Source organism: Schistocerca cancellata, chromosome 6, assembly GCF_023864275.1.
Source record: "Schistocerca cancellata isolate TAMUIC-IGC-003103 chromosome 6, iqSchCanc2.1, whole genome shotgun sequence".
NCBI lineage: Eukaryota > Metazoa > Arthropoda > Insecta > Orthoptera > Acrididae > Schistocerca > Schistocerca cancellata.
The window spans coordinates 174,641,439-174,667,480 of NC_064631.1; the positions used below are offsets into that span (position 1 = coordinate 174,641,439).

A 26,042-nucleotide genomic window follows, 5' to 3' on the forward strand; every position below is an offset into this window, starting at 1 on the left:
CCCGGGGGGGGGGGGGTAGAATTTTACCCAAGTATGGAATAGCATTTATTAGATATCAAGTTGCTTGATAGCTAAACATTATGGTCTTAATCCTGTATTTATCGGGCCTGCTAGGTATGTACATTCTGAATGGGCACTTACCCCTAAAACACACTAACTGTTCATTTATAGTAAGGTACGAACTTGGTTGGTAATTCGTTTTAAATTTTTCAGTTAGACAAATTCGCGTAGTCTCTGAAATTTGGAATATTCTATCTTTTGTCTTTTTTCTCGCGTCTGGGAATCGTCAAATTGTAAGTTGCTAACAAAAAAAAAAACAAAAAAAAAACACAAAGCGGTTGTGAGATAGTGTAGCTTGGAATCTATTTCCATTTATCGTGCGGTTTGATGGGGACATGATTGTTTTTCGTGGCTCCAGCCAAAACAAGACGACCAATAATAGCTTCCAGCTCTTCACAAATGATTTTAAGGGAGGCTTGTATTTCTTCGCTGCTGAAAAATTCATTTTTTTTTCTTGTCCATCTTTTTATTAGTGTATTTCTCTACGGGATGCATTAGGGAATGTGTGAAAAATGCTCTGAAGCATTCAACAGGCTTCTTAGCATCAGCAGCGGGGCCAAGGGTCTTAACTATCAGATGTACTTTTTTTTGTGTGCCCTCGTCGCTGTCATCATCATGGGTCTGGTTTTCCAAACTGTGAGGCCATTCTTCCCTTTAACCCCTGATCTGCCGATTTAAATTTCCAAGCTCTCAGCTTCCTCTTCCACCACCATCCTCTGAACTTAATCTACTGCACGTGGTTTACCCTTTACCTGAAGGTTACATTTTGTCTTCCTCTTTCTACGTGGTTTTAAAGGTTTTGAAGACTATGAAGTGTTCTTTTTGGAAGTTTCAGGTACAACATGTCGTCGCACAATCGGTCTGCCTCTTGAACATCTGAAGGGATGAATTTAGGATCGTCACATGAATAGTGTTCTTATACCGAATTGGAACGTTCTTCTACTTCATTATCACAATCTGTATCCCCTAGTGGTGATTCAACTTCAGAGGCACAGTCATCTGACAAAGGTTTTGTCTGTTGTGCTAACATTTCATCATCAGTGTAGAATCGCTTTTCCCTCTAAGAATCCATTCTGGCAGTAGTAGGAACACCTGCATTAGACCTCTTGCGGGTCCGGGGATTAGAATAGGCCCGAGGTATTCCTGCCTGTCGTAAGAGGCGATTAAAAGGAGTCCATCCCCCTCACGGGGGTAGTTAGCGCCTGCGTCCGGAGACGGACGGTTTCACGACCTATAATCGTGGTCTTTTTGGTTTTTCACTTCTCGTTTCTTCCTTCCTTTTGTTGGTTCCTTTCTTTGCTCTTCTCCACCTCACTGTCTTCCTTACTCTTTCCCTTGACTTCTCCTTGCCTTCTCATTGCCTTTTTCTCCTTGCCTTCTCATTGCCTTTTTCTCCTTGCCTTCTCATTGCCTTTTTCTCCTTGCCTTCTCATTGCCTTTTTCTCCTTGCCTTCTCATTGCCTTTTTCTCCTTGCCTTCTCATTGCCTTTTTCTCCTTGCCTTCTCATTGCCTTTTTCTCCTTGCCTTCTCATTGCCTTTTTCTCCTTGCCTTCTCATTGCCTTTTTCTCCTTGCCTTCTCATTGCCTTTTTCTCCTTGCCTTCTCATTGCCTTCTTCTCCTTGCCTTCTCTGGTCTCCGCCTTGGCGTTTGAGACAGTCTGTCTTCTTTCTCCCTCTCTCTCTTCTTTTTCCTCTTCTTCCTTCCTCCCTGTGCGTGCCTGAAGGCCGACCCACGCGTTCGCACGCGTAGCCGGTGACGGGGTAACGCGTAAGTCCCCGCCCTGGGTAGACATGTAAGGCACGCGCGTACCCCCTGGTAAAGGCCAGGCCCGGGGAGGGGTGATTGCCTGAGCTGATACCTTCTGACCATGCCGATTGGTCCCTCTGTCTGTTTCTCGGGAGGTGTGACCTGAGGTGTAAACATTCACCTAAGGCGGGAGTGCCCTCTGAGAGGGTCCCCACAAGGAAGGAGCGCGCCATCGGAGACGCTGGCAATCATGGGGGATTCTTCCGCAATGGATTCTACTCCATCTCTCTCGACTTCGACCCAAAAACGGAAACGTGACCAGCCAACAGTGACAAAAGTACTACCGCCTGCCCCACAGTTCCTCGTAGTTTCTCGATCTGAGGACGGAAATGATTTTTCCTCTGTCAACCCTTTCGTTATTCAGAAGGGCGTAGATGCCATAGCCGGATCTGTCAAATCTTGTACCAGGTTGCGTAACGGCACCTTATTAATAGAAACTGAGAGTGCCTTTCAGGCACAAAAACTGCTTCGGGCCACCCTCCTGTACACGTTCCCTGTCCGGGTGGAGGCCCACCGAACTTTGAATTCGTCTCGTGGTGTAGTCTATACTAGCTCCCTCGACGGATTGACTGACAAGGAGCTTCAATCTTTCCTCGCTGAGCAGGGCATGACGGCTGTCCATCGGGTCATGAAAAAGGTCAACAATGACCTTGTACCGACCCGGACACTTTTCTTGACCTTAGATAGTGTTAAGCTGCCATCGTGCATCAAGGCGGGCTACGAGGTTATTTCTGTTCGCCCCTATGTCCCGACACCTACGCGCTGCTACCAGTGTCAGCGTTTCAATCACACTCGACAGTCTTGTTCCAATGCGGCTAAATGTGTCACTTGTGGCAGGGATGCCCATGAGGGTGACTGTCCACCTCCGTCTCCTCGTTGTGTGAACTGTCAGGGTGACCATACATCTGGCTGTTCACCGGCGGAGGAAGCTCCCCCTCCCGGCCATCCTCCCGAGATGGCCGATGACCCTATAGACCCCATGGACGATGACTGTCCGCCTACTGATAGCGGCGGCAGTGCTCGCTCGAAGCCAGGCCCTAAGCGGCCTTCGAGGTGACCCCTTCTCTCATCTTCCTTTTCTTACGATGGCACTTATTCACTGGAATATTCGCAGCATTCGCTCCAACCGAGAGGACTTGAAGTTGCTGCTCCGCTTGCATCGTCCGCTCGTCGTTGCCCTCCAGGAAACGAAGTTACGCCCATGCGATCAAATTGCCTTGGCACACTACACCTCTGTGCGTTTTGACCTACCCCCTGTGGTAGGTATCCCAGCTCATGGAGGGGTTATGTTGCTGGTCCGGGATGATATTTACTACGATCCCATCACATTGCGCACCGGCCTGCAGGCAGTTGCCATCCGCATTACTCTCCCCACTTTTACGTTTTCCTTTTGTACCGTTTACACTCCATCGTCATTTGCCGTTACCAGGGCAGACATGATGCAACTTATTGCTCAGCTACCTGCACCATTTTTGTTAACTGGAGACTACAATGCCCACCATCCCCTTTGGGGCTCTCCAGCATCCTGCCCGAGGGGCTCCTTGTTAGCAGACCTTTTCAACCAGCTCAATCTTGTCTGCCTCAATACTGGCGCCCCTACTTTTCTTTCGGACACATCTCACACCTATTCCCATTTAGACCTCTCTATATGTACTCCCCAACTTGCACGCCGGTTAGAGTGGTATGCACTTGCTGATACATATTCGAGCGACCACTTCCCGTGTGTTATCCATCTCCTGCAGCATACTCCCTCTCCGTGCTCCTCTAGTTGGACCATCTCCAAGGCAGACTGGGGGCTCTTCTCTTCCAGGGCGACCTTTCAGGATCAAACCTTCACAAGCTGCGATCGTCAGGTCGCACACCTCACGGAAGTCATTCTCACTGCTGCTGAATATTCCATCCCTCACCCTACTTCTTCTCCACGTCGCGTACCGGTCCCCTGGTGGACCGCAGCATGTAGAGACGCTTTACGTGCTCGTCGACGTGCTTTACGCACCTTTAAACGCCACCCTACAGTGGCGAATTGTATTAATTATAAACGATTACGTGCTCAGTGTCGTCGTATTATTAAAGAAAGCAAGAAAGCCAGCTGGGCTGCTTTCACAAGCACCTTCAACAGTTTTACTCCTTCTTCTGTTGTCTGGGGTAGCCTGCGCCGGCTATCTGGCACTAAGGTCCACTCCCCAGTTTCTGGCTTGAAGGTCGCGAATGAAGTCCTTGTGGCCCCTGAGGCTGTCTCCAATGCCTTCGGCCGCTTTTTCGCAGAGGTTTCGAGCTCCGCTCATTACCACCCTGCCTTCCTCCCCCGCAAACAGGCAGAGGAGGCTAGGCCACCTGACTTCCGCTCCTCGAATTGTGAAAGTTATAATGCCCCATTCACCATGCGGGAACTCGAAACCGCACTTGCCCGGTCACGGTCCTCCGCTCCAGGGCCTGATTCTATTCATATTCAGATGCTGAAGAACCTTTCTCCTGCGGGTAAAGGTTTTCTTCTTCGTAGATACAATCGCATCTGGATTGAGGGACATGTTCCCGCATGCTGGCGCGAGTCTATTGTTGTCCCGATTCCTAAGCCGGGGAAGGACAAGCACTTGCCTTCCAGTTATCGACCTATCTCGCTTACCAGCTGTGTCTGTAAAGTGATGGAGCGAATGGTTAACTCTCGATTGGTTTGGCTGCTCGAGTCTCGACGCCTACTTAACAATGTACAATGTGGATTTCGTAGGCGCCGCTCTGCTGTTGACCATCTGGTTACCTTGTCGACCTTCATTATGAATAACTTCTTGCGGAAGCGCCCGACCGCGGCTGTGTTCTTTGATTTGGAGAAGGCTTACGACACCTGTTGGAGGGCGGGCATTCTCCGCACCGTGCATACATGGGGCCTTCGCGGTCGCCTCCCTCTTTTTATTCGTTCCTTTTTAATGGATCGACAGTTCAGGGTACGTGTGGGTCCTGTCCTGTCCGACACCTTTCGCCAGGAGAATGGGGTGCCACAGGGCTCAGTTTTGAGCGTCGCTCTCTTCGCCATCGCGATCAATCCAATAATGGATTGCCTCCCAGCTGATGTATCAGGCTCCCTTTTTGTGGGCGATTTTACCACCTATTGCAGCGCGCAGTGTACCCGTGTCCTGGAGCGCTGTCTTCAGCGTTCTCTTGACCGTCTTTACTCCTGGAGTGTCGCCAATGGCTTCCGTTTTTCTGCCGAGAAGACGGTCTGTATTAACTTCTGGCGTTACAAAGAGTTTCTCCCACCGTCCTTACGACTCGGTCCCGTTGCTCTCCCAATCGTGGAGACAACCAAATTTTTAGGCCTTACCTTTGACAGGAAACTTAGCTGGTCTCCACATGTGTCATATTTGGCCGCCCGTTGTACCCGTTCTTTAAATGTCCTCCGTGTTCTCAGTGGTATGTCGTGGGGAGCGGATCGAACCGTCCTACTTCGTCTATATCGGTCGATCGTCCGCTCCAAGCTGGATTATGGGAGCTTCGTATACTCCTCTGCACGGCCATCCATCTTACGCCGCCTCAACTCCATACAACATCGGGGTTTACGACTTGCGATCGGAGCATTTTATACCAGTCCCGTAGAGAGTCTTCATGCTGACGCTGGCGAATTGCCACTCACCTACCGGCGCGATATACTGCTCTGTCGGTATGCCTGTCGGCTACTGTCAATGCCCGACCATCCGTCTTATCGTTCCTTTTTTGACGACTCTCTTGACCGTCAATACGGGTTGTATGTGTCTGCCCTGCTACCCCCTGGAGTTCGCTTTCGTCGCCTCCTTCAACACCTTAATTTTTCACTCCCTGCAACTTTTCGAGTGGGCGAGAGCCGCACGCCACCTTGGCTCCAGGCTCAGGTCCGCGTTCACCTTGACTTCAGCTCGCTCTCAAAAGAGGTCACCCCCGGTTCGGTCTACCACTCCCGTTTTTTGGAACTTCGTTCGAAGTTCATCAACATGACTTTCATTTATACAGATGGCTCTAAGACCAATGACGGGGTCGGGTGTTCCTTTATTGTCGGGGCACAAAGTTTCAAATACCGGCTCCATGGCCATTGTTTGGTCTTCACAGCTGAGCTCTTTGCCCTCTACCAGGCTGTTCTTTACATCTGCCGCCACCGACATTCTGCTTATGTCATCTGCTCAGATTCCCTGAGCGCCATCCAGAGCCTCAGTGATCCGTACCCGGTTCACCCTTTCGTACACCGGATCCAACGCTCTCTTCAGCAGCTGGTGGACGTCGGTTCTCCGGTTAGCTTTATGTGGGTTCCTGGCCATGTCGGTATCCCTGGGAACGAAGCTGCAGATGCCGCGGCCAAGGCTGCGGTCATCCAGCCTCGGACAGCTTCTTGTTGTGTCCCTTCGTCCGATTTTAGCAGGGTCATTTGTCGGCGCATTTTATCGCTGTGGCATGACGATTGGGCTGCACTTACCGACAACAAGCTTCGGGCCTTAAAACCTCTTCCCGTGGCTTGGACGTCCTCCTCACGCTCTTCTCGGCGGGAGGAGGTCGTTTTAGCCCGGTTAAGAATTGGACACTGCCGGTTCAGCCATCGCCATCTGCTGACGGCTGCGCCGGCGCCGTTCTGCCCATGTGGGCACTTGCTGACGGTTACACACATTTTAATGTCCTGTCCAGATCTTAACACACTGCGCCTCGATCTTAACCTGCCTAATACTTTCGATGCCATTTTAGCGGATGACCCACGAGCAGCTGCTCGTGTTCTTTGTTTTATCAATTTGACAAACCTCACTAAGGACATTTGATGATGTTTTTTAATCCTATGCCTGTCAGTCTGTCTTTTATCGTGTTTTCCCTTTTAGTTGTTGTTGTCAACTTGTGCCTCGCGGTGCATTCTTAGAGTAGTCAGGGCGCTAATGACCATTGAAGTTGTGCGCCACAAAAAAAAAAAAAACCTGCATTAGAAGACAGTATAATTAATCAACCAATAGAATGGAAAAACCTAAAGATTCTATCCATTCAAAGATTACGACTATTATTATAGACGACTGGAAAAAGTTCAAAAGAGGGAAACTGTAAGATAATTGACTACTGACAAGCACACTAAGGCCTCTGAGATTTAGATACTGACATATGTTTGACCACACCATAGGCCTCCCAGGCGTAGGGACAATTTACATGTAAGCCACACCAGAGGTCTCGGAGGCCTGGTTGTTTACCTGAACGGGCCAACAAGAACTGAAGTGTTGTGCACTGTACACTAGCTCAGACACAACCAACTAGAGGCGGCTTACATCTGAGTCACATCCCCTACAACTGTGTTGGAGCAGGATTAGACAGGTCTGAGTGAGCATCTGGACCTCACAGGCCCATGGTGTGGCCAGCGGGGTTAACATCGCGCAGTAGCTGGCCATTGACAGCCTTAGCGATCTTACAGTGTTAAGACAGTTTTATATTCATTACTACTAATAAGGACAAAAACATTCCATGAAACATTTTCTTCCGTTATTCTACTGACGCAGATATCAGAACGACATGGAAACCGCGCGCCTGGTGTCAGCACTAAACAAGATGGAAATTCGTTTAGTCGTACGTTTCATATCCCTGCCACGGTCACTGTGCTGATTTCCCCGATCTTTTCACATCCCTGTGCACAAGGGACACAAGCATTGTTTTGAAAATGATATAATTTGTTGTAAAGCTATAGATTCCTTGCATGTATACGAAAATGTTTACTGCCACCTCTAAACAAGTTTTTGTGGCATGGCACATCTATAAAGCGACGAATTAATTTATATAAAAAAAATTGAAGTTGAGTCTTGCCAATCCCCCCCCCCATCGCCCTCTCCCCTTCCTCCCCCTCCCCCTCCCCCTCCCCCCCCCCCCCAGCCACCTTGGAAAAATTTCTGCGGATGCCAGTGACTGGTTTGACTGTTTGTATTGTAATCTACAACCACTATATTTAAGAATATTAGATAAAAGATCTTGAATTTTTTAAGAATCCAATCATAAATAGTTTTGATGGCTCATACTTCATTCTAACAAGAAAGTGTTACAGTTAATAAAAAGATAGAAATATTTGAATACATATTTCACTCAAATGGGATCAGAAATTTTCGACATGAGAGCTAACTAAGTTGGTGACTGAAGTGGACGAAAATTAGATTAGAATGAACTCAAAAGTAGTCAGACTGCCCTATAATAATTTCAAAGGATTACCAACAGAATTTAAATGTGGCAGTGGTACAAGAAACTGTTCAGATTAATTCATTTCATTTTAAAATTTTAGTGTTATAACAGTTTGTAGAACACATATATATACACACTTAAACGCTGCCATTGATAAACATAATTTCCGAAACTTTTGATTGTCCCAGTCGCCTCTCTTCTCTCAATTCCCTTTTCTTAGACACTGTTCGTCATCTATTTGAATATATCCACTCAGAAGGTACTGAATTCGCTCGTGCGCACAATCTATTTTGGGCCAATGACTATACATATAGGTGAAAAAAAATTCCTTTGTTCCCATGAGAACGGAGGATCATCGTCCCTCGGGAGCAACATCTCAGAAATGCACTTGTCCATTCCAATGACAACCTTGTAATCATAAGTTTTCGTTGTTTTCGCCACTCCGTTGTCGAAGGCCTTCAACAAATTAAAATTTGTTACTATGGGTGGTGATGGAAGTCCATTTGGAGGGGAATTTCCATCGTATGCCTGCGTATATTTCGTGTTGCCTGCTTCAAAACGCCCCCCGCCCCAATTGGGGGGGAAAAAAAACTTGGATCAAGTAATGTTGCTTGTCCAACAATGTATTACTTGTTAACAAATCGCTCATTGGCAACGTTTACATCCTCTACGACATTGCAACTATTACGGGGCAAACACTTCTGGTTTTTAAATGTAGAAACGAAGTCTTAAAGCGTCAAAGTTTGTTTATTTTTTTAGTGTATGGCTAGAGATTATGTGTTGTGTCCAGCCGGATGCGATCGTTGAAGTCCCACGATATTTCGGCGAATAACCTTTCCGCCATCATCAGGTGGTTCTGATGGAATGGTCTGTGTGACGCTGAGTAGACGAGCCTATCCTTGGCTCGAGGTGGTGCAGTTTGGACAAAATTTGTCATTCCTGCCGTTCCTGTAAAAGAGAGAAAAATATATTACCACTCTTGTTGATTGGTCCTTGCTGTTATAACCTGAAAAAGACACACTCTGATTGGATTAGTAAAACTAATCCCATTTAGCTGGATACAGGGCGCGAAGGCGTCCTATTGCCCTCCCTTTCACATCACGGATGTGATGCTTCCAGGTGAGCCTGCGGTCTAGGGTAACTTCTAGGTATTTAGCTATCCCACTCCATGGGATAGGTTCTCCCAGGATTTCGACTGGCGTAAACCCTGGAGGCAGAAGTCTTCGGGTGAAGACAATTACCTGGCTCTTCGTGGCGTTGAATTTCAACCACCACTTTGTTGCCCATGAGCCCAAGGCGTCGCACCCGCGTTGTAGGCGGTTTCTCAGCGCTTGGGCATGCTGCGAGTGAACCGGGCTGTATCGTCCGCGTACTCGACAAGAATGCCAAAGAACTACTGCACTTTCACCTGCAATTAGCTTCCACGCTTAAAGACTATTCCTGGGAATGGGTGTATGGTGTCACATGGGCCCAGGCTGACTGGATACACCTGAAATCAACTAACAAACAGATTGACAAGTTTGCAAGGCTACCAGGCAAACAACAAGAAGAGACCGAGCCGATGAAACAAACCTTGATTAACCTCACGGGGAAGCCACTGGACGACGCAGCCACATCCATACTCGAAAAGGACTCAACTTTTCGCCGACGCCATCTCACCTCCCTTTCACTGAGATCATTTTGGCAGTGGAACGGGCGGTCCGGGGCTTAACCGAGGACAAGGCTGAAGAAGTCAGGAGGGAAACATGTCGGATTCTCTCCAAGGCAAAACCGACTACCAGCGACATCTCACGGGAAGAAAGAGCGGCACCTCGGGCCGTTAGAGAAGACAGACTGTCCTCCTGCCAGCCGACAAAGGAAACACCACGGTCGTTCTGAACAGACAGGACTATGAACAGAAGATACTAAAACTTCTTGACGACCCGGCATACCGGAAGATCAAGACGGACCCGACCAACAGGATACAATTAAGGATTGCCAGCCTACTGAAAAATGGCGCAATAGAGGAGAAAGATATCGAGAGACTTTGACAGCGTTCCGCAGTAGCTCCGAGAATATATGACCTCCCTAAGACCCATAAGGAAGGATGCGTCCCATTGTCAGCAACATAGGGGCGCCCACATACCCTCTCGCACAACACCTGGCAGGTCTGCGCAGACAGTATGTGGGAAAGCGCGAACACCATATTCGGAACTCACGAGACTTCATTCGTCGTCTTGAGGAGCTGACCCTACAAGAAACAGACATCATGGTGAGCTTTGATGTCGTGTCACTGTTTACAATGGTCCCACTAGAAGATTCGATTCACCTTATCAGCGAGAAATTTGGTCCCGAGTTGACAACTGTTCAGGCACGTACTTACATCCACCTACTTCGTCTTCAACGGCCAATACTATGAGCAAACCGACGGTATGGCTATGGGGAGCCCTCTCTCACCAGTGGTAGCCAACTTATTTATGAAGAGTTTCGAAGAGGAGGCAGTTCAAGCGGCCGAACAGAAACCCGTGTGTTTTTACCGATGCGTGGACGACAAGTTTCTCATTTGGCTCCACGGACCTGATCATCTACAAACGTTTTTAGAACATCTAAATTCCGGTCCACGAGAACATACGGTTCACCATGGAGATAGAGAAGGAAGGGAAATTACCCTTTATTGATGTACTCGTAGAGCAGAGATCAAATGGCACACTGGGTAATAGCGTGTACCGCAAGCCTACACATACGGACCTACATCTACATGCCTCGAGTTGCCACCATCCTGCACAACTCAGCGGGATGCTCAACACACTGGTTCATAGGGCATACTCGATATCGGACGAACAAAGTCTGCACAAAGAACTCGTACACCTAGAAAATTTTTCACAAGAACGGATACAGCAAACGACAGATTCAGACAGCCCTCAGACGACGGAAACACTGCAGAAACCCAGATGAAGAACAGTGTAAAATAAGGAAACAAGCCTTGTCTTTCTACCGTATGCAGGCAACGCGGCACCAAAAATAGGGAGACTGCTAAAACAACATAAAATTGACATGGTCTTCCGACCACCATCAGAGATACGGGCCCTACTGGGGACAGTGAAAGACTGATTCGGCCTCAAGAAAGCGGGCTTATATAATATTCCATGTGGTTGCGGCAAATCCTACATCAGTTAAACAATCCGAACAGTCGAAGACCGGTGCAGAGAACACCAACGCCTCACGCGCCTAGGCCAGCCCACCAAATCGGCACTGGCAGAACACTGCTTGGAAACTGGACACAATGCGAAATACGAAGAGGCCAAGATCCTGGTTCCTACCAGTTTCTACTGGGACAGCATCTGCAAGGAGGCCATTGAAATTCGCGTAACGGACAATCTCATAAACAGATACACAGGTTTTCAACTAAGCAAGGCATGGCAACCATTACTTAACTCCATCAAGGAGTCACGCCACAAGCGGACACAAGACCCTTCTACGACGGCCGCAGAGGACACTCCATGGCATTCTGCATCTTCCACCACCTGACGCGACGCCGGGGTGGGTTCTGGCCTGGGTCGGCGCCCGCAAACGGATTGTCTGCGGCCGCAATCGAAGCCCGACTGACGGACATAAATAACACTGACAATGAGCAGACAGACCAAGAGTATACGTTAACGGCAAACCATCGAACACCTTCTATCCAGAGGCAGGGGTACCGCAAGGAGCTATACTTTCACAATTGCTCTACTCTCTATACACACGACATCCCACAACCCACCAGGTGGAACGATGATGCCGATGACACGGCATACTGGTGTCACTCTGACAGCGGCAGGACTCTCCGACTTGACCACGCAATACATTCAAAAACTAGAGCCCTGGCTAGCAAAGTGGAAATTATGACTGAACGCCCTCAAGAGCCAGCTTGTAGTATTCCAGCACAGAAACAGAACAGTGGACAGAAGCCAAAACCGGAAAGATATCACAGCACAACTATGGGGACAAAGCATCACACCAAATGACACAGGGAAATACCTAGGCATCACACTGGACAGGACTCTTTATCTTGGAACCAACACGTCACAGAAATACTAGCAAAAGTGCGGCGCAGAATGGGACTAATAAAGATCATCAGGGGCAAGGGACATAAAGCTAGCACCGAAACAATGCTGCACACACACACACACACACACATACACATACACACACACACACACACACACACACACACACACATAAGCCTTTCATCAGGCCAGTCCTAGAGTATGCAGCCCAAGTCTGGATGGCACACAACTCCCAAACCCAGAGAGTGTGTGCAGCTGAAAGACGAATCCTTCGAATTGCTCTGAACATACCCTACAGCACAGGAGAAACAATAGTGCACAACCAAGCTAGAATAGAACCACTATCGCAGAGATTAATAAAACTAAGCTATAGGATAGGATTAAATAGATTGAAAAGCAATACTCTAACAGAAGAACTGAGAAAGGAATACCACACAGTAAATTTCCCAGCATACAGATACCCAATACCAACACGGAACGTAATACCAGCAATAGACATAGAAGAACCACAAAACGAAGACACAATGAATCTACACAAGGACCAACAAATAGTACAACACCTACTCCCAACAGAAGAGAATGAATGAAATCAAACCAACAAAGACAATAAAAATAAACGGAAACCAAACACAAAGAAAACACCCAACCCTTGCTGAGGTTTTAAGGAGGTTTTCCCTCAGCAGTAAGGCAAATGCCGGGGTTGTGAATACTCCTCCAAGCAAGATAAGATGAACCAAGACTGTAATATATATGTATATAAATAAAAAAAAGCATTAGACTACCAGACAGTAGAATACAACAGGAAAGAACTTGAAATCAATAGAATACAATAGGAAATAAGAATAGCATATAAGAATAGTATGTAAGAAATCCACCCAATGTTGAAATAGAGTTCAAACAGAATCAAATAAGATAAGCTAAGGTGTCAAAATGGCATTAAGCCATCACTGCACCCGCTCTCCCCATAAGTGATTGGAATAAAAAAAAAAAGAAATCCATCAGAACCACCTGATGATGGCAGAAAGGTTATTTGCCGAAATATCGTGGGACTTCAACGATCGCATCCGGCTGGACACCCGAGAACCCTGGAAGCAATCTCTATCATGATTGAAATTTACACTTGTATGTCTAGATTACGAATGTAGTCTCTAGTTTGTGGAGTCGCGAGAACCGCTAGCTCTGCCATCATACTTTGTCCTATATTCGGTGATGTGCTGGGTCGTCTGTTGTGTAACACCACAGTTACACTCGGGCGTTGAAGTTATGTTCCACTTGAAGTGGGAGGCTGCACAATTCCCATGGTTGGTTCGGATTCTGTTTAGTGTGGACCATTGTCTGCGAGGGAGGTTGAAACCATGTGGCGGCATCTTCACAGGAGGCATTGTTGGGCAGCATTTGCCGTTAAGTCACTTCTGCCACTCAATGATAGTTGCTGTTCCTCAAGTTCGTGCCATCTCTTGTTCCCTGTTTTCTCGAACGCAGGCGATTAGCATTTGCGTTGCTGATGTCAGAATGTATAGGTAGGTCTGGATTGTCCATTATTTTGTTGAATTCTCTTAAGAGAGCGTCTTTAGTCTGAGATCTGGCGGTGGGATATGACTTAGAACTGGTAGCCAGAGTATGGGAGTAGATTTGATTGTGCCAGTGATAACTCATTGTGGCGTTTAGTTGGGTATCTGATATTTGTATGGGCGCTATTGAGCCAGACAGCAGTACAGTATTCAGCAGTCGAGTACACCAAACCTAGAGCTCGGCATCGCAGAGTTACGACGGCAGATCCCCAAGTTGTTCCACATAGCTTATGAATTATGTTGTTGAGAGTTCTTATTTTTGCAGCAACGTTTTGGAGATGATGGTTGAAAGACAGCGTTCTATCCAATATGACACCAAGGTATTCAGGGTATCTGTTGTCTCAGTTGCTGGTTGACCATGCACGCCTTTAACTTCCTATTAGCCATTTTGTTGTTTAAACGAAAGCAACACACTTCAGTTGTACTGGTGTTTGGTTTGAATCCCTACTTTTTGAAGTACCGAGTCAGCTTCTGTAGGTCTTCTGTCAGGATCTCTTCCGTTTGTTCAATGGCTTGTTTTCCGATAGCAGTTGCCCAGTCATCTGCATATCCGAATTTCCTTGAAAGCATCTCTAGCATGTATGAAATAAAATGTACAAACTAAGCAAGGGAGCAAGAACTGACCCTTGAGGTAGCCCGTTGTTCAATGATCTTTTATTGCGTACGTCTTTCCCCTTATACACACGGAATTGTCTTTGGCTAACCTGGTTTTCAAAAGTCATGCAGTTCTTCTACGTGGGATAACTTGGAGGAGCTTGTAGAATACTCTGGCTTTCCGTACTGTATCATAGGCCGTTGTTAAATATGTGAATGCCACTGAGGTCTTGAGTTTTCGTTGATAGCCTGCGCCTATGTAAGTTGTAAGAGACATAACTTGATCTGTTGTATTCCTGTGTGGTCTAAAGCCTGCCTGTTCCATTGGAATTAAGTATATCAGGACCAATTCTGCTCAGTAAAAGTCTTTCCAGGGGGTTATATACAATGCTAAGCAAGGCAATAGGGCGGTAGCTTTCTGGATTTTCACTCGGTTTATTTTTCTTCAGTACAGCAATAATCTTTGTTTGAAGAGCTTTGGCATCTGGCCTCTTTCGAGAATATCAGTGTAGAATTTGGCTAGCCAAGCACGAGCCTGTTTTCCACAGTGAGCGAAGAACTCTGGGTAATGGCCGGCCCCACCAGGGGCTTTACCTAATTTAGTGCCACTGATGGCGGTGTCTATTTCTTCCACGTTGAATGGTTTGGGTTATGTCCTCAGGGAGCTATGTTTAAGGAATTTCATTTCTTTTGTTATATCTTCAGTAAGATTTTTGCTCCTTTTGCTTTTGGAAATCATAACTATATGCGAGGCAATCTTGTTTCGACGGATTTCTGACGTCCGTGCAGTTGTTTTTCCATCTCCAAGCTTCCTTATAAGAGACCAAGCTTCTTGGCTTGATTTTGTGTAGTCAAGTGAGCTAACTTTATCTTCCCATTTTTTCCTCCTGGCTGCATCTGGGCTGTGTAAAAGCTGATATGCAATTTCATGGTCTTTGCTCTCAGTATATATATATTCTTTGCGATACCCGCCAGGGATGTTTCTTTGCTGCAGATATCATAGCTCCTATAAATCGTTCATAAGCTTCATATGTAGGTGGTATTCGACGTATATAATTATCAAGTTGTTCTGTGAAACCAGGCCAGTTGACCTTATTGAAATCCCAGCGTGGTCGAGGGCTGGATGTGATCAGGGGATTTGGATGCTGTTTTCGTATATCCCAGGTCTGCGATAGCTATGAGGGAAGTAATTAAGCATCTTTCGCGTAGTTGTTAAAGGTTTGTTTCCTTCCATTCCACTACTGATTCACCATTTTCATCATTAGTTTTGTATTTTCAATTTTGGTGGTGACTGCTGAAACCCCCTATGTAGACTGCTGGGTGTGGTCGGATGTCTACAACATGATTGGGCGTGAATGTCCTCCTTAGCGCTAGTAGACGGAAGAAAGGCATTACCTATAGTATTTCACACATATGTAGCATTACCATAGGCAGGATCATACGTTGCTCCTAGAAGATAGTAGCTTGGTATTTTTCCTCTGGATCGCAGCTGCTGTTCTTCCCTGGTGTGTGTTTCTTGTATAACTACCAGATCAACTTCATGAGAGAGTAGCAGTTGAGACAAGGCTTCACTTTTAGCGTGACTGAAACTTTCAATGTTTAGTTGACACACGTGTAGGACAGATTCCAGGATCCTAGTGGTATTTTGGTCCTTAGAAGGACCCTTTGAGAAATCGTTTGTAGTCGTCATAATTCTGTGTTGTATCTTGATTAGGATATAGAGAGACTTCACATCTGATGGCCTATTCGTTGTTGCTCCCTTAGCAAGTTATAAACTCCGTTTTGGGCAGTGAGATAGTTTGCTCAACCCTCACCTCTTTACTTAACGAAAGATTTGAAGTGAGGTTACTGAATGTTCTTTGACTTTCCACTCCTCCGGCATCTATGTTCGTCGTTTGCGAGAACAGCAAAGTGGAAAATTTGGCAATGTTTTTCCTAAAACACGGACCACCATATCGAAAAGCGAGTTCCATCAGGTTGGGACTTACTGTTTTTTGTGTCGGCAAGACACATTTGATCCTGTGTATTTTTTTCCCTTCTTCAAGTGAACTTCTTATAATATTGAACTAGAGATTTAAACTTTTCGACCACATTCTCAATTGGTTTTGTGCCTGATCCGAAAATTAAATAGACTGTGTGGGCTTGGCAGAAGATTTGAACCCATTTACAAATTTTGGCCTCAGCAACAGTATCAGCTTCATCGTCGGTTACAGCTGCCACTATTTCGTTATGTATTGTCCAGTTGGTTGCTTCTCTTTTTAGAATATTAGTTATATTTTCGGCAATGTGCCGAAGCGAAAATTCCAGGCAACCCAACACTCGAATGAAGCTACGTGTGATTGAGATAGTGTGAAATAAACTCAATAAAATTTGGATGTTCAATGAAGTCCACCTGTCAGTTGTTAAAGCGACTGCTGTTGTCGATTTTATTTTCCTTTGTGAATAATCGCGCAGTTGATTAGATGGTTGTGGCAGCAAGCTGGTGGAAAATGTTTCGTTACGGAAAAAACGAACGCAGACAACTGTCTGAAGTAAAACACTTCTTGGGCTGGGATGCGTGGCACAGACAAGTTACCTGTAAAGTCGAACACGAGTTCACAAACTGAGTCGTCTCTGGCAGTTAGTATCTACATTTCTGTAGCTGCTTGTAGAACTTCTTGCATTTTGTATGTGAATGTCCAATTACCCTGTGCCACTCATTTGACAGACTCAGACAGTTGAGGAGAAATCAGTTTGGTTTGCATCTCTTCACACAGTATAGACATCCTAGAGTTTGTGCATCATCTTCACATTAAATTCAGAATGCAGATGTTTCATTCCTTTTCCGCCATAGTGTGACGGTTCAACAGGAAAGCAACTTACATGATCATATTGCTTGTTTCTTTTCAATGTTCAGCATGATCAGAACGGCGCTTAATGTCGAAAACTAACATGAGGCGTTGTACGTAAGTCTTGTTCACTTTTATTCGTAAAATCACGACTTTTGACAGAATGTGTATTTGTTAAGATAGCATTTCCAGAGTTCGCACTCACATATTGGAATAATGATTTTTACTCATCAATTATTTTTCCGGAATAACTAGTGTAGGATCACCCTTTCACACATTTTCTTCCCTAACATTACCCTTCCACTTTTGAGGCGTTCTCTTTCGCTTCTTACCTTCATCAAGAGAAGTTAGCTTATATTGTAGTTGTTCCGACTCCGTTTCGTTACATAATTTCAGAATACCTTAGGCAATATTATTTCACACACAAAGTCTGTGAAAGAAGTGCAGATCTATATTTGTATCTCTTTTTTCAGATGACATTCAGTACTCCACCATGGCGCCAACATCATATCAGGAGCTGCCAGGTTTGCAACTGAACAGAACTAAATGCAACTGTCAGTTCCTTTCATCAGAAACTATAGGATGGGCAGGAGAGTGGCTTGGAGAACAGAGTTCCAGGATACAAAGGAACACAGCAGAGGAAAGAAAAGACAGCACTAACCTGACAGTGGCAGATGTCGAAACTGACCACTATTGATTTCTTAGCACTTTTGGGTCCTGGTCAGCAAGTTGCTGAAGATAGATCGAAGTGGACTGCAGTGTCATCCGAAATGTTCTGCGTCAGTTGTTGAAGACTATTAGGGTTGTTGTGATACACATTAGACATGAGGGCCCTCCACACAAAGTAATCGCACACTGACAGGTGGCCTGGGTGGCCAGCTAGGGCCGCAACCAGATGGACCTCTTACTTACAGCTGTCAGGCATGAGCATTGTGTAAATGTGCTCAAAGGTTTTTCCGGCTGTTTGGGCACTTGCTCCATCGTGTTGGACATTACTGTCTTTCCCTCCTCCGTTAATGCTGCCACAAATGGATTCGAAATGTTGGTAGTGTAGTGCGTAAGTCAGCGTCCGATGAAAGATGGGACCAATAAAGGCCGATTCCCACTACAGCGTAGTGTGCGGCGGCGGCGGCGGCAGCAGCAGCAGCAGCAGCAAGCGTTTTCCGCAGTGACGCGGCGGCAAGCGGAATTGGCGTTCCCGAGCGGCAGACACTAGCGGTAGTCAATGAATGACGCAGCCACTGAGATACGGTTGGGGGGACACTGAAAGGCGCTTCAACATTCACCGTGGAGACAGCTTCATTCGTCAACATGGCTCGTAACGTGACTTAGTACGTGTGGTTGCAGTAATTTTTAATGCGTCCATGAAGTCTGGAAATGTGATGAAATCTGCCGCAAATACGGCAGTGCAAATGATTAACCAAAGTCTAAAATTCGAAAGAGGGACGAAAAGGAAACATCAGGAATGGTTTCGTGTGACAAAGTATCATAATATGCGGTATGGTGTGCACAACAAAACTGTGGCTCATGCCTCGCGTGTCATTTACAACAGCTGTGACTGAACTTGAATCTGCTATTGCCACGCAACACTTAATGTGGTGCATCTACATTCTCTGCAAACCACTGGAAGCATACCACAGTGATAAGCCCCGGTGCAGATTCTGGATATGCCCACTCCTTCATAGCAGACAGAGGTGAAGGAGAGTTTCACACCCGTACAGGATATGAGGGAAAAGGACATACAGAAGTTCCGTATATATTTCCGAATGACACCACAGAGGTAAATGTTACATATGACATTCATAATTGAACTGTTTAGCTGTAGTATGCCATAATAAAGGTGCAAGAGACAACAATATTTTTAAAGGATAAGTCTGTAGAACAGCTAAAGAGGTATGCTACACATTTCCAAAAGACATAAATTATATCGTATTACATGAAAGATGAAGCTAAGTGAAATACCAATTTTTAAAGCTGTTCAGTTATTTTCTTAATTGCATAATTTTTTCATATATTTCATTGTTTCGCCTTGTATTAATAGATTCGATGAGTTGTTGTCAATGATTGCTCCCCACGTCATGAAACAGACGACAAAATTTAGAAAACAAATCACCCAGAGGAACGACTTGACATGACACTCAGGAACAGGAAATTCCAACATTTGAAGCTGTTATAAATAGTTAGCTGAAATTGCTGTTCGTAATTTTTGTCTGCAGTTGTCATTTGTTTGCAGTTGCATATATCTGAGATGTACTGTACTACTTAACTGCATTTTTAGAATGTGTTTGTGAATTCTCTATCATGTTAATATAATGTATCCAAAACTAGTTGTAATTTTGATCAGTTAGGTTTTTGCGCGTTTTATAGCAAAAAATTTTCTTGGAATGTGTGCTAGGGATGCATCACTTGTATACGTCATGTACATAATTTTTACTCGCTGCATTTAGTCTGCAACGAATTTTACAAATCAAAATGATACATCCTATGTTAATTCGAGAAGCATATAAGATACTACTGTCCCAAGAGTGCACGTCATCATGGAACCACGTGTTATTAGCTGCTACTGATAAGTTGTACAAATAACTTCGTCGTTTGATCTAAATCATAGTTAAGTTAATCTTACGTGTCCGTGCACTGATTTAGTATCATAATCTGGAACAGCTTGCTCTTGTCAACTGTTGTTGTTGTTGTTCTCTTCAGTCCTGAGACTGGTTTGATGCAGCTCTCTATGCTACTCTATCCTGTGCAAGCACCTTCATCTCCCAGTATCTACTGCAACCTACATCCTTCTGAATCTGTTTAGTGTATTCATCTCTTGGTCTCCCTCTACGATTTTTACCCTCCGCACTGCCCTCCAATAGATCCCTCGATGTCCTACCAACCGATCCCTTCTTCTAGTCAAGTTTTGCCACAAGCTCCTCTTCTCCCCAATTCTATTCAGTACCTCCTCATTAGTTATGTGATCTACCCATCTAATCTTCAGCATTCTTCTGTAGCACCACATTTCGAAAGCTTCTATTCTCTTCTTGTCTAAGCTATTTGTCGTCCACGTTTCACTTCCATACATGGTTACATTCCATACAAATACTTTGAGAAACGACTTCCTGACACTTAAATCAATACTCGATGTTAAGAAATTTCTCTTCTTAAGAAACGCTTTCCTTGCCATTGCCAGTCTACATTTTATATCCTCTCTACTTCGACCATCATCAGTTATTTTGCTCCCCAAATAGCAAAACTCCTTTACTACTTTAAGTGTGTCATTTCCTAATCTAAGTCCCTCAGCATCACCCGATGTAATTCGACTACATTCCATTATCCTCGTCTTGCTTTTGTTGATGTTCATCTTGTACCCTCCTTTCAAGACACTGTCCATTCCGTTCAACTGCTCTTCCAAGTCCTTTGCTGTATCTGACAGAATTACAATGTCATCGGCGAACCTCAAAGTTTTTATTTCTTCTCCATGGATTTTAATACCTACTCCGAACTTTTCTTGTGTTTCCTTTATTGTTTGCTCAATATACAGATTGAATAACATCGGGGATAGGCTACAACCCTGTCTCACTCCCTTCCCAACCACTGCTTCCCTTTCATACCCCTCGACTCTTATAACTGCCATCTGGTTTCTGTACAAATTGTAAATAGCCTTTCGCTCTCTGTATTTTACCCCTGCCACCTTCAGAATTTGAAAGAGAGTATTCCAATCAACATTGTCAAAAGCTTTCTCTGAGTCTACAAATGCTAGAAATGTACGTTTGCCTTTCCTTAATCTTTCTTCTAAGATAAGTCGTAGGGTCAGTATTGCCTCAAGTGTTCCAACATTTCTACGGAATCCAAACTGATCTTCCCCGAGGTTGGCTTCTGTCAGGAAATATGACAGACTCCATCCTGTGAGAATGACATCTTCTTATGCAGCTGCTACGACAACTGTGCTAGCCCCATCAGTTTCGAGACTTCCAGCCAGCTCGATAAGCAGTAGGACTCCTCCTGCCCCCTTGCCTGTGGGGGGCTCTACCCAACCGGTTGCTCCTGCACCACCTACCTCAGGAGCAACATCCTCCCACCCATCGGGGACGTCCGTCCCCGCTTCTCAGCCGGAGAAGCATCTCACTGCTTCGGCTGCTCTCGCCTGTAAGGGTTCCCTTGGGACCCTCCTTTCCCAGGCTTCCACCAGCGGTAAGGATGACGCCCGACAGTGGCGTAAGTCCCCACCAGTATCTGGTTGTAGAGCTTCGCGATCCTCTTCCATCCCGGAGACTGATTCGGTGAGGCCTTCCCAGCCGGTGAAACCCAAGGTTCAGCGAGAGAAGTCCAAGCGCAAGACCTCTAAGGCCAAAGAACTTGCGGTGGCACAGACCCCACCGCACCCTTCGAGCTATGCGTCTGCGGATGAGGTCGAGATTCTGGTGTCCGCTGAGGACCTTGATCTCGCCGGTCCCTCAGACACCATGCATGTCACTCGCACAGGTACTGAATCTGTGGCAGTGAGTGAAAAAGTGGCGTAAATTGCCTTCCCAGTCCCTTCGCGCCTTTCTCAGCCATGGACAATGTCATCCTCCAGTGGAACTGCAACGGTTTCTTCCACCATCTAGCTGAGCTCCGACAACTATCAGCCTTCACCCTTTCTTCTGCATGGCTCTTCAGGAAACTTGGTTTCCTGCAATGCGAACCCCCACCCTCCGTGGCTATCGGGGTTATTATAAGAACCGGGCAGCTTATGAAAGGGTGTCTGGTGGCGTCTGCCTCTACGTCCTTCACACTCTGCACAGCGAGTCTGTCCCTCTCCAAACACCTTTAGATGCTGTCGCTGTTCGGGTGTGGACGCCACAGGCGGTTACTGTCTGCAGTCTTTACCTTCCACCGGATGGTGATATTTTGCAGCATGTCCTGGCTGCGCTGATAGCCCAATTGCCGCCACCTTTCTTGTTACTGGGCGACTTCGACGCCCATAATGCTCTGTGGGGTGGGTCGGTGGCAACAGGTCGAGGCGCCATCATTGAGCATTTATTGGCGCAGCTCGATCTTTCCATTTTAAATGACGGTGCCTTCACACACTTCAGTGTGGTGCATGGCACATACTCCGCCATTGACCTTTCGATCTGCAGCCCTAGCCTCTTACCGTCTGTCCAATGGAGAGTGCATGACGACCTATGTGGTAGTGACCACTTTCCGATCTTTCTGTCCCTGCCACAACGTCACTCTTCTGGGCGTCCTAGCAGATGGGCTATGAATAAGGCTGACTGGGACTTGTTTCCCTCCACTGCCGCTATTGAGCCTCTCTCTAATGATGATATTGATGCAGTGGTTCAGTCGGTCACCACAGTCATCGTTACTGCCACAGAATCTTCAATTCCCTGTTCTTTTGGGTCCCCTCGGAGGAGGACTGTGCCTTGGTGGTCGCCTGAGATCGCTGAGGCGATTAAAGATCGCCGGCGGGCGCTACAGCGTCACAAGCGACGTACCTGCATTGAACACCTCATCACCTTCAAACAGCTGCGTGCGCGGGCCCGCCGCCTTATCCGCCAAAGCAAGCAGGAGTGCTGGGATCGGTATGTGTCCACCATTGGCCTCCATGTCTCTCCATCGCAGGTGTGGGCCAAAATCCGACGCCTCTATGGCTATCGGACCTCTGTCAGCGTCCCTGCGCTCTCACTGAATGGAGCAGTTTGTACAGACTCCGACGAAATTGCCAACAGCTTGGCAGAGCATTTTGCTCAGAGTTCCGCTTCTTCCAATTACCCACTGGCCTTCCGCTCCATTATAGAGCGGATGGAACGTCGGAGCCTTCCTTTTCGAACCCACCATCAGGAATCCTACAATGTTCCATTCAGTGAGTGGGAATTTCACAGTGCCCTCGCCGCTTGTCCTGATACCGCTCCTGGGCCAGATGGCATCCACTGTGAGATGCTGAAACACCTTTCAGTGGACTGCCAGCGGCGGCTCCTCGACCTTTACAACCGTATTTGGGTCGAGGGTGAGTTTCCATTGCAATGGCGGGAAAGTATTGTTATCCCCATTCTGAAACCAGGCAAGAACCCTTTGGAGGCGGACAGCTACCGTCCCATTAGCCTCACCAACGTTCTTTGCAAGTTGCTTGAACGGATGGCGAGCCGGTGGTTGAACTGGGTACTGGAATCTCGGGGCCTTCTGGCTCCATCTCAGGGTGGGTTCCGTAAAGGCCGCTCCGCCGCCGACAATCTGGTGAGCCTGGAGTCGGCCATCAGTACTGCCTTTGCCCGTCGTCATCACCTGGTCGCTGTCTTTTTTGACATGCAGAAGGCGTACGATACAACATGGCGTCATCACATCCTTTCTACGCTTCATGGATGGGGTCTTCGGGGCCCTCTGCCGATCTTTATCCGCAATTTTCTGTCGTATCGTACCTTCCGCATGCAAGTCGCGGCCTCCCATAGTTCCTCCCAAGTCCAGGAGAACGGGGTACCACAGGGATCTGTCCTCAGTGTCTGCCTGTTTTTAATTGCCATAAACGGGCTCGCTGCAGCGGTGGGAAATTCTGTCTCCGCTTCCCTGTATGCTGACGACTTCTGCCTTTACTACAGCTTTATTGGCATTGCAGCTGCTGAACGTCAGTTACAGGATGCTATCCGTAAGGCGCAGTCTTGGGCTGTCGCTCATGGGTTTCAGTTTTTGGCAGTCAAGACCTGCATTATGCATTTCTGCCGGCGACGCACTGTCCACCCGGAGCCGCGGCTTTATCTTGATGGCGAACTTCGTGCTATGGTTGAGACGCATAGGTTTTTGGGTGTAGTTTTTGATGCCCGGTTGAGTTGGCTGCCTCATATTCGGCAGCTTAAACAGATGTGTTGGCGGCATCTAAATGCTCTGCGATGCCTGAGCCACACCAGGTGGGGCGCCGACCGATCTACTCTCCTACGGCTCTACCAGGCGTTAATCCAGTCTCGTCTGGATTATGGGAGCCTGGCTTATGGCTCAGCATCCCCATCTGCGCTGCGGGTGCTGGACCCCATCCTACACAGCGGAATACGACTTGCCACTGGTGCCTTCCGGACCAGCCCAGTGGACAGCATCCTTGCGGAGGCAGGTGTCCCTCCATTGCGGTTAAGGCGCCAAAATTTACTGGCCGCTTATGCTGCCCATGTTTTTAGCTTGCCCGGGCATCCAAACTATCGTCTCCTGTTCCCGCAAACGGTCGTCCATCTGCCAGACAGTCGGCCCCGGTCAGGTTGTACAATCGCGGTCCGCATCAAAGAGCTTCTCTCCGGGCTTAGGGTTTTCACTGTTCCACCTCCTTTCCGGGCCACTTTGCGTACACCCCCATGGTGTGTTCCTCGCCCTTGCCTTCGGCTCGACTTGGCACAGGACCCGAAGGACTCAGTCCCTTCAGAGACCTCAGTCCCTCCGCAGCTTTTATTCCATCCTGGCCACGTATCAGGGCTCTGGCTTTGTTTACACTGACGGTTCGATGGTTGCTGGTCGTGTCGGTTATGCGCTAACTCTAGGGGACCATTCCGAACAACGTTCATTGCCGGCTGGCTGCAGCGTTTACACTGCTGAGCTGGTCGCCATCTTTCGTACCCTAGAGTATATCCGCTCCTGCTCAGGTGAGTCCTTCATGATCTGTAGCGATTCCCTGAGCGGTTTACAAGCTTTCGACCAGGGTTTCCCTCGTTCTCGTCTGGTGATGGCTATCCAGGAGTCCCTGCATACTCTTGCCCGTTGCGGCCGCTCTGTGGTCTTTGTGTGGACCCCTAGCCATGTTGGGATACCTGGCAATGAAAATGTTGACCGCCTGGCGAAAGAGGGCCCCCAGTAAACCATCTCTGGAGATTGGCCTCCCGGCGACTGATTTGCGGGCAGTCTTACGCTGCGAAGTTCTATCGCTTTGGGGCACTGAATGGCGCAATCTGCCCACGCCAAACAAACTCCGTCCAATCAAGGTGACGACGACTGTGTGGCGGTCGTCCATGGGGGTCTCCCGCCAGGAGTCTGTTGTCCTCTGCCGGCTGCGCATTGGGCACACTCGGCTGACGCACGGCCACTTACTGCGCCGTGAGGACCCACCTCTATGTCGCTGCGGCTCAGTTTTATCTGTGGTCCACATTTTATTGGAGTGTCCGCTTTCGCACTGCCTGACACGCTCCCTGCCCTTTTAACAGATGACCCTGCTATGGCTGGCTTAGTTTTCAGTTTTATTCGGGCAGGGGGTTTTTATCATTTAATCTGAGTGTTTGTGTTTTATTTTATTGTTTGTGTTGATTCTGGCCTTTGGCCTACGGTTTTAAACTCAGTTTTTAATGTGTTCTCGGTGTTTGGCTTTTCCTTCCCCCCCCCCCCCCCCCCCCCCCTATGGTCGGCTAACCACCGTCACATTCTGTGTGATTTTATTTCGTTTTGTCTGGTCCTTGTCTATGTTTCTTTTGTTCTGTGTCGTCTGTCTCCTATTCTGTTGAACGTTTTTTAGTCTCTCTGGGTATTTTTAGTATTTGGAAAAAGGGACCGATGACCGTCGCAGTCTGGTCCCTTGCATACCCCAAACCAACCAACCAAACCGTGTAGCGACTATAGAGTGCAGATATGTCCTAACGCAGTGCCCCGCAAATTATGGATCAGAATAAAATTATGAAGGGACCCACAGTGTACTGTTAATGGCGGCATGTGAAGCCAATTATAAGTTTACGTGGCTGGATATAGGGGATGCAGGATGAGTCAGTGATGGGGCACTTTTGGCTACACGGAATTTGGAACTATCCTCATGAACCAAACATTAAACCTACCTCCGCCATCTGTGCTGCCTGCTACTGACGTCGTCCTACCACATATATTTGTTGCAGACGAAGCTTTTCCTGACACCGAACATCATGCGACCATATGCAGGCGGTCGAAGGGTGCACTTCTTCCTTGTGAGGCAGATTTTAATTACGGTCCATGTCGGGCACGCTGGTTAATTCATAATGCGTTCGGCATTTCGGCAACGAAATGGCGAATATACTGTCGTGCTTTAACGGCTAATGTAGAAACAGT

At 47.1% G+C, this 26,042-nt stretch overlaps 1 protein-coding gene across 1 annotated transcript in view; it reads left to right on the plus strand.

The window, feature by feature from the left end:
- The first annotated feature begins 18,351 nt into the window (after window positions 1-18,351).
- LOC126191320 (cytochrome P450 6k1-like) overlaps window positions 18,352-26,042 on the plus strand; it is a 211,925-nt gene continuing 204,234 nt past the window's right edge. Inside the window, exon 1 of the mRNA XM_049932150.1 lies at window positions 18,352-18,819. Coding sequence (XP_049788107.1) covers window positions 18,764-18,819 — 56 coding nt within the window. The 5' untranslated portion in view covers window positions 18,352-18,763. The remainder of the gene's footprint in view (window positions 18,820-26,042) is intronic.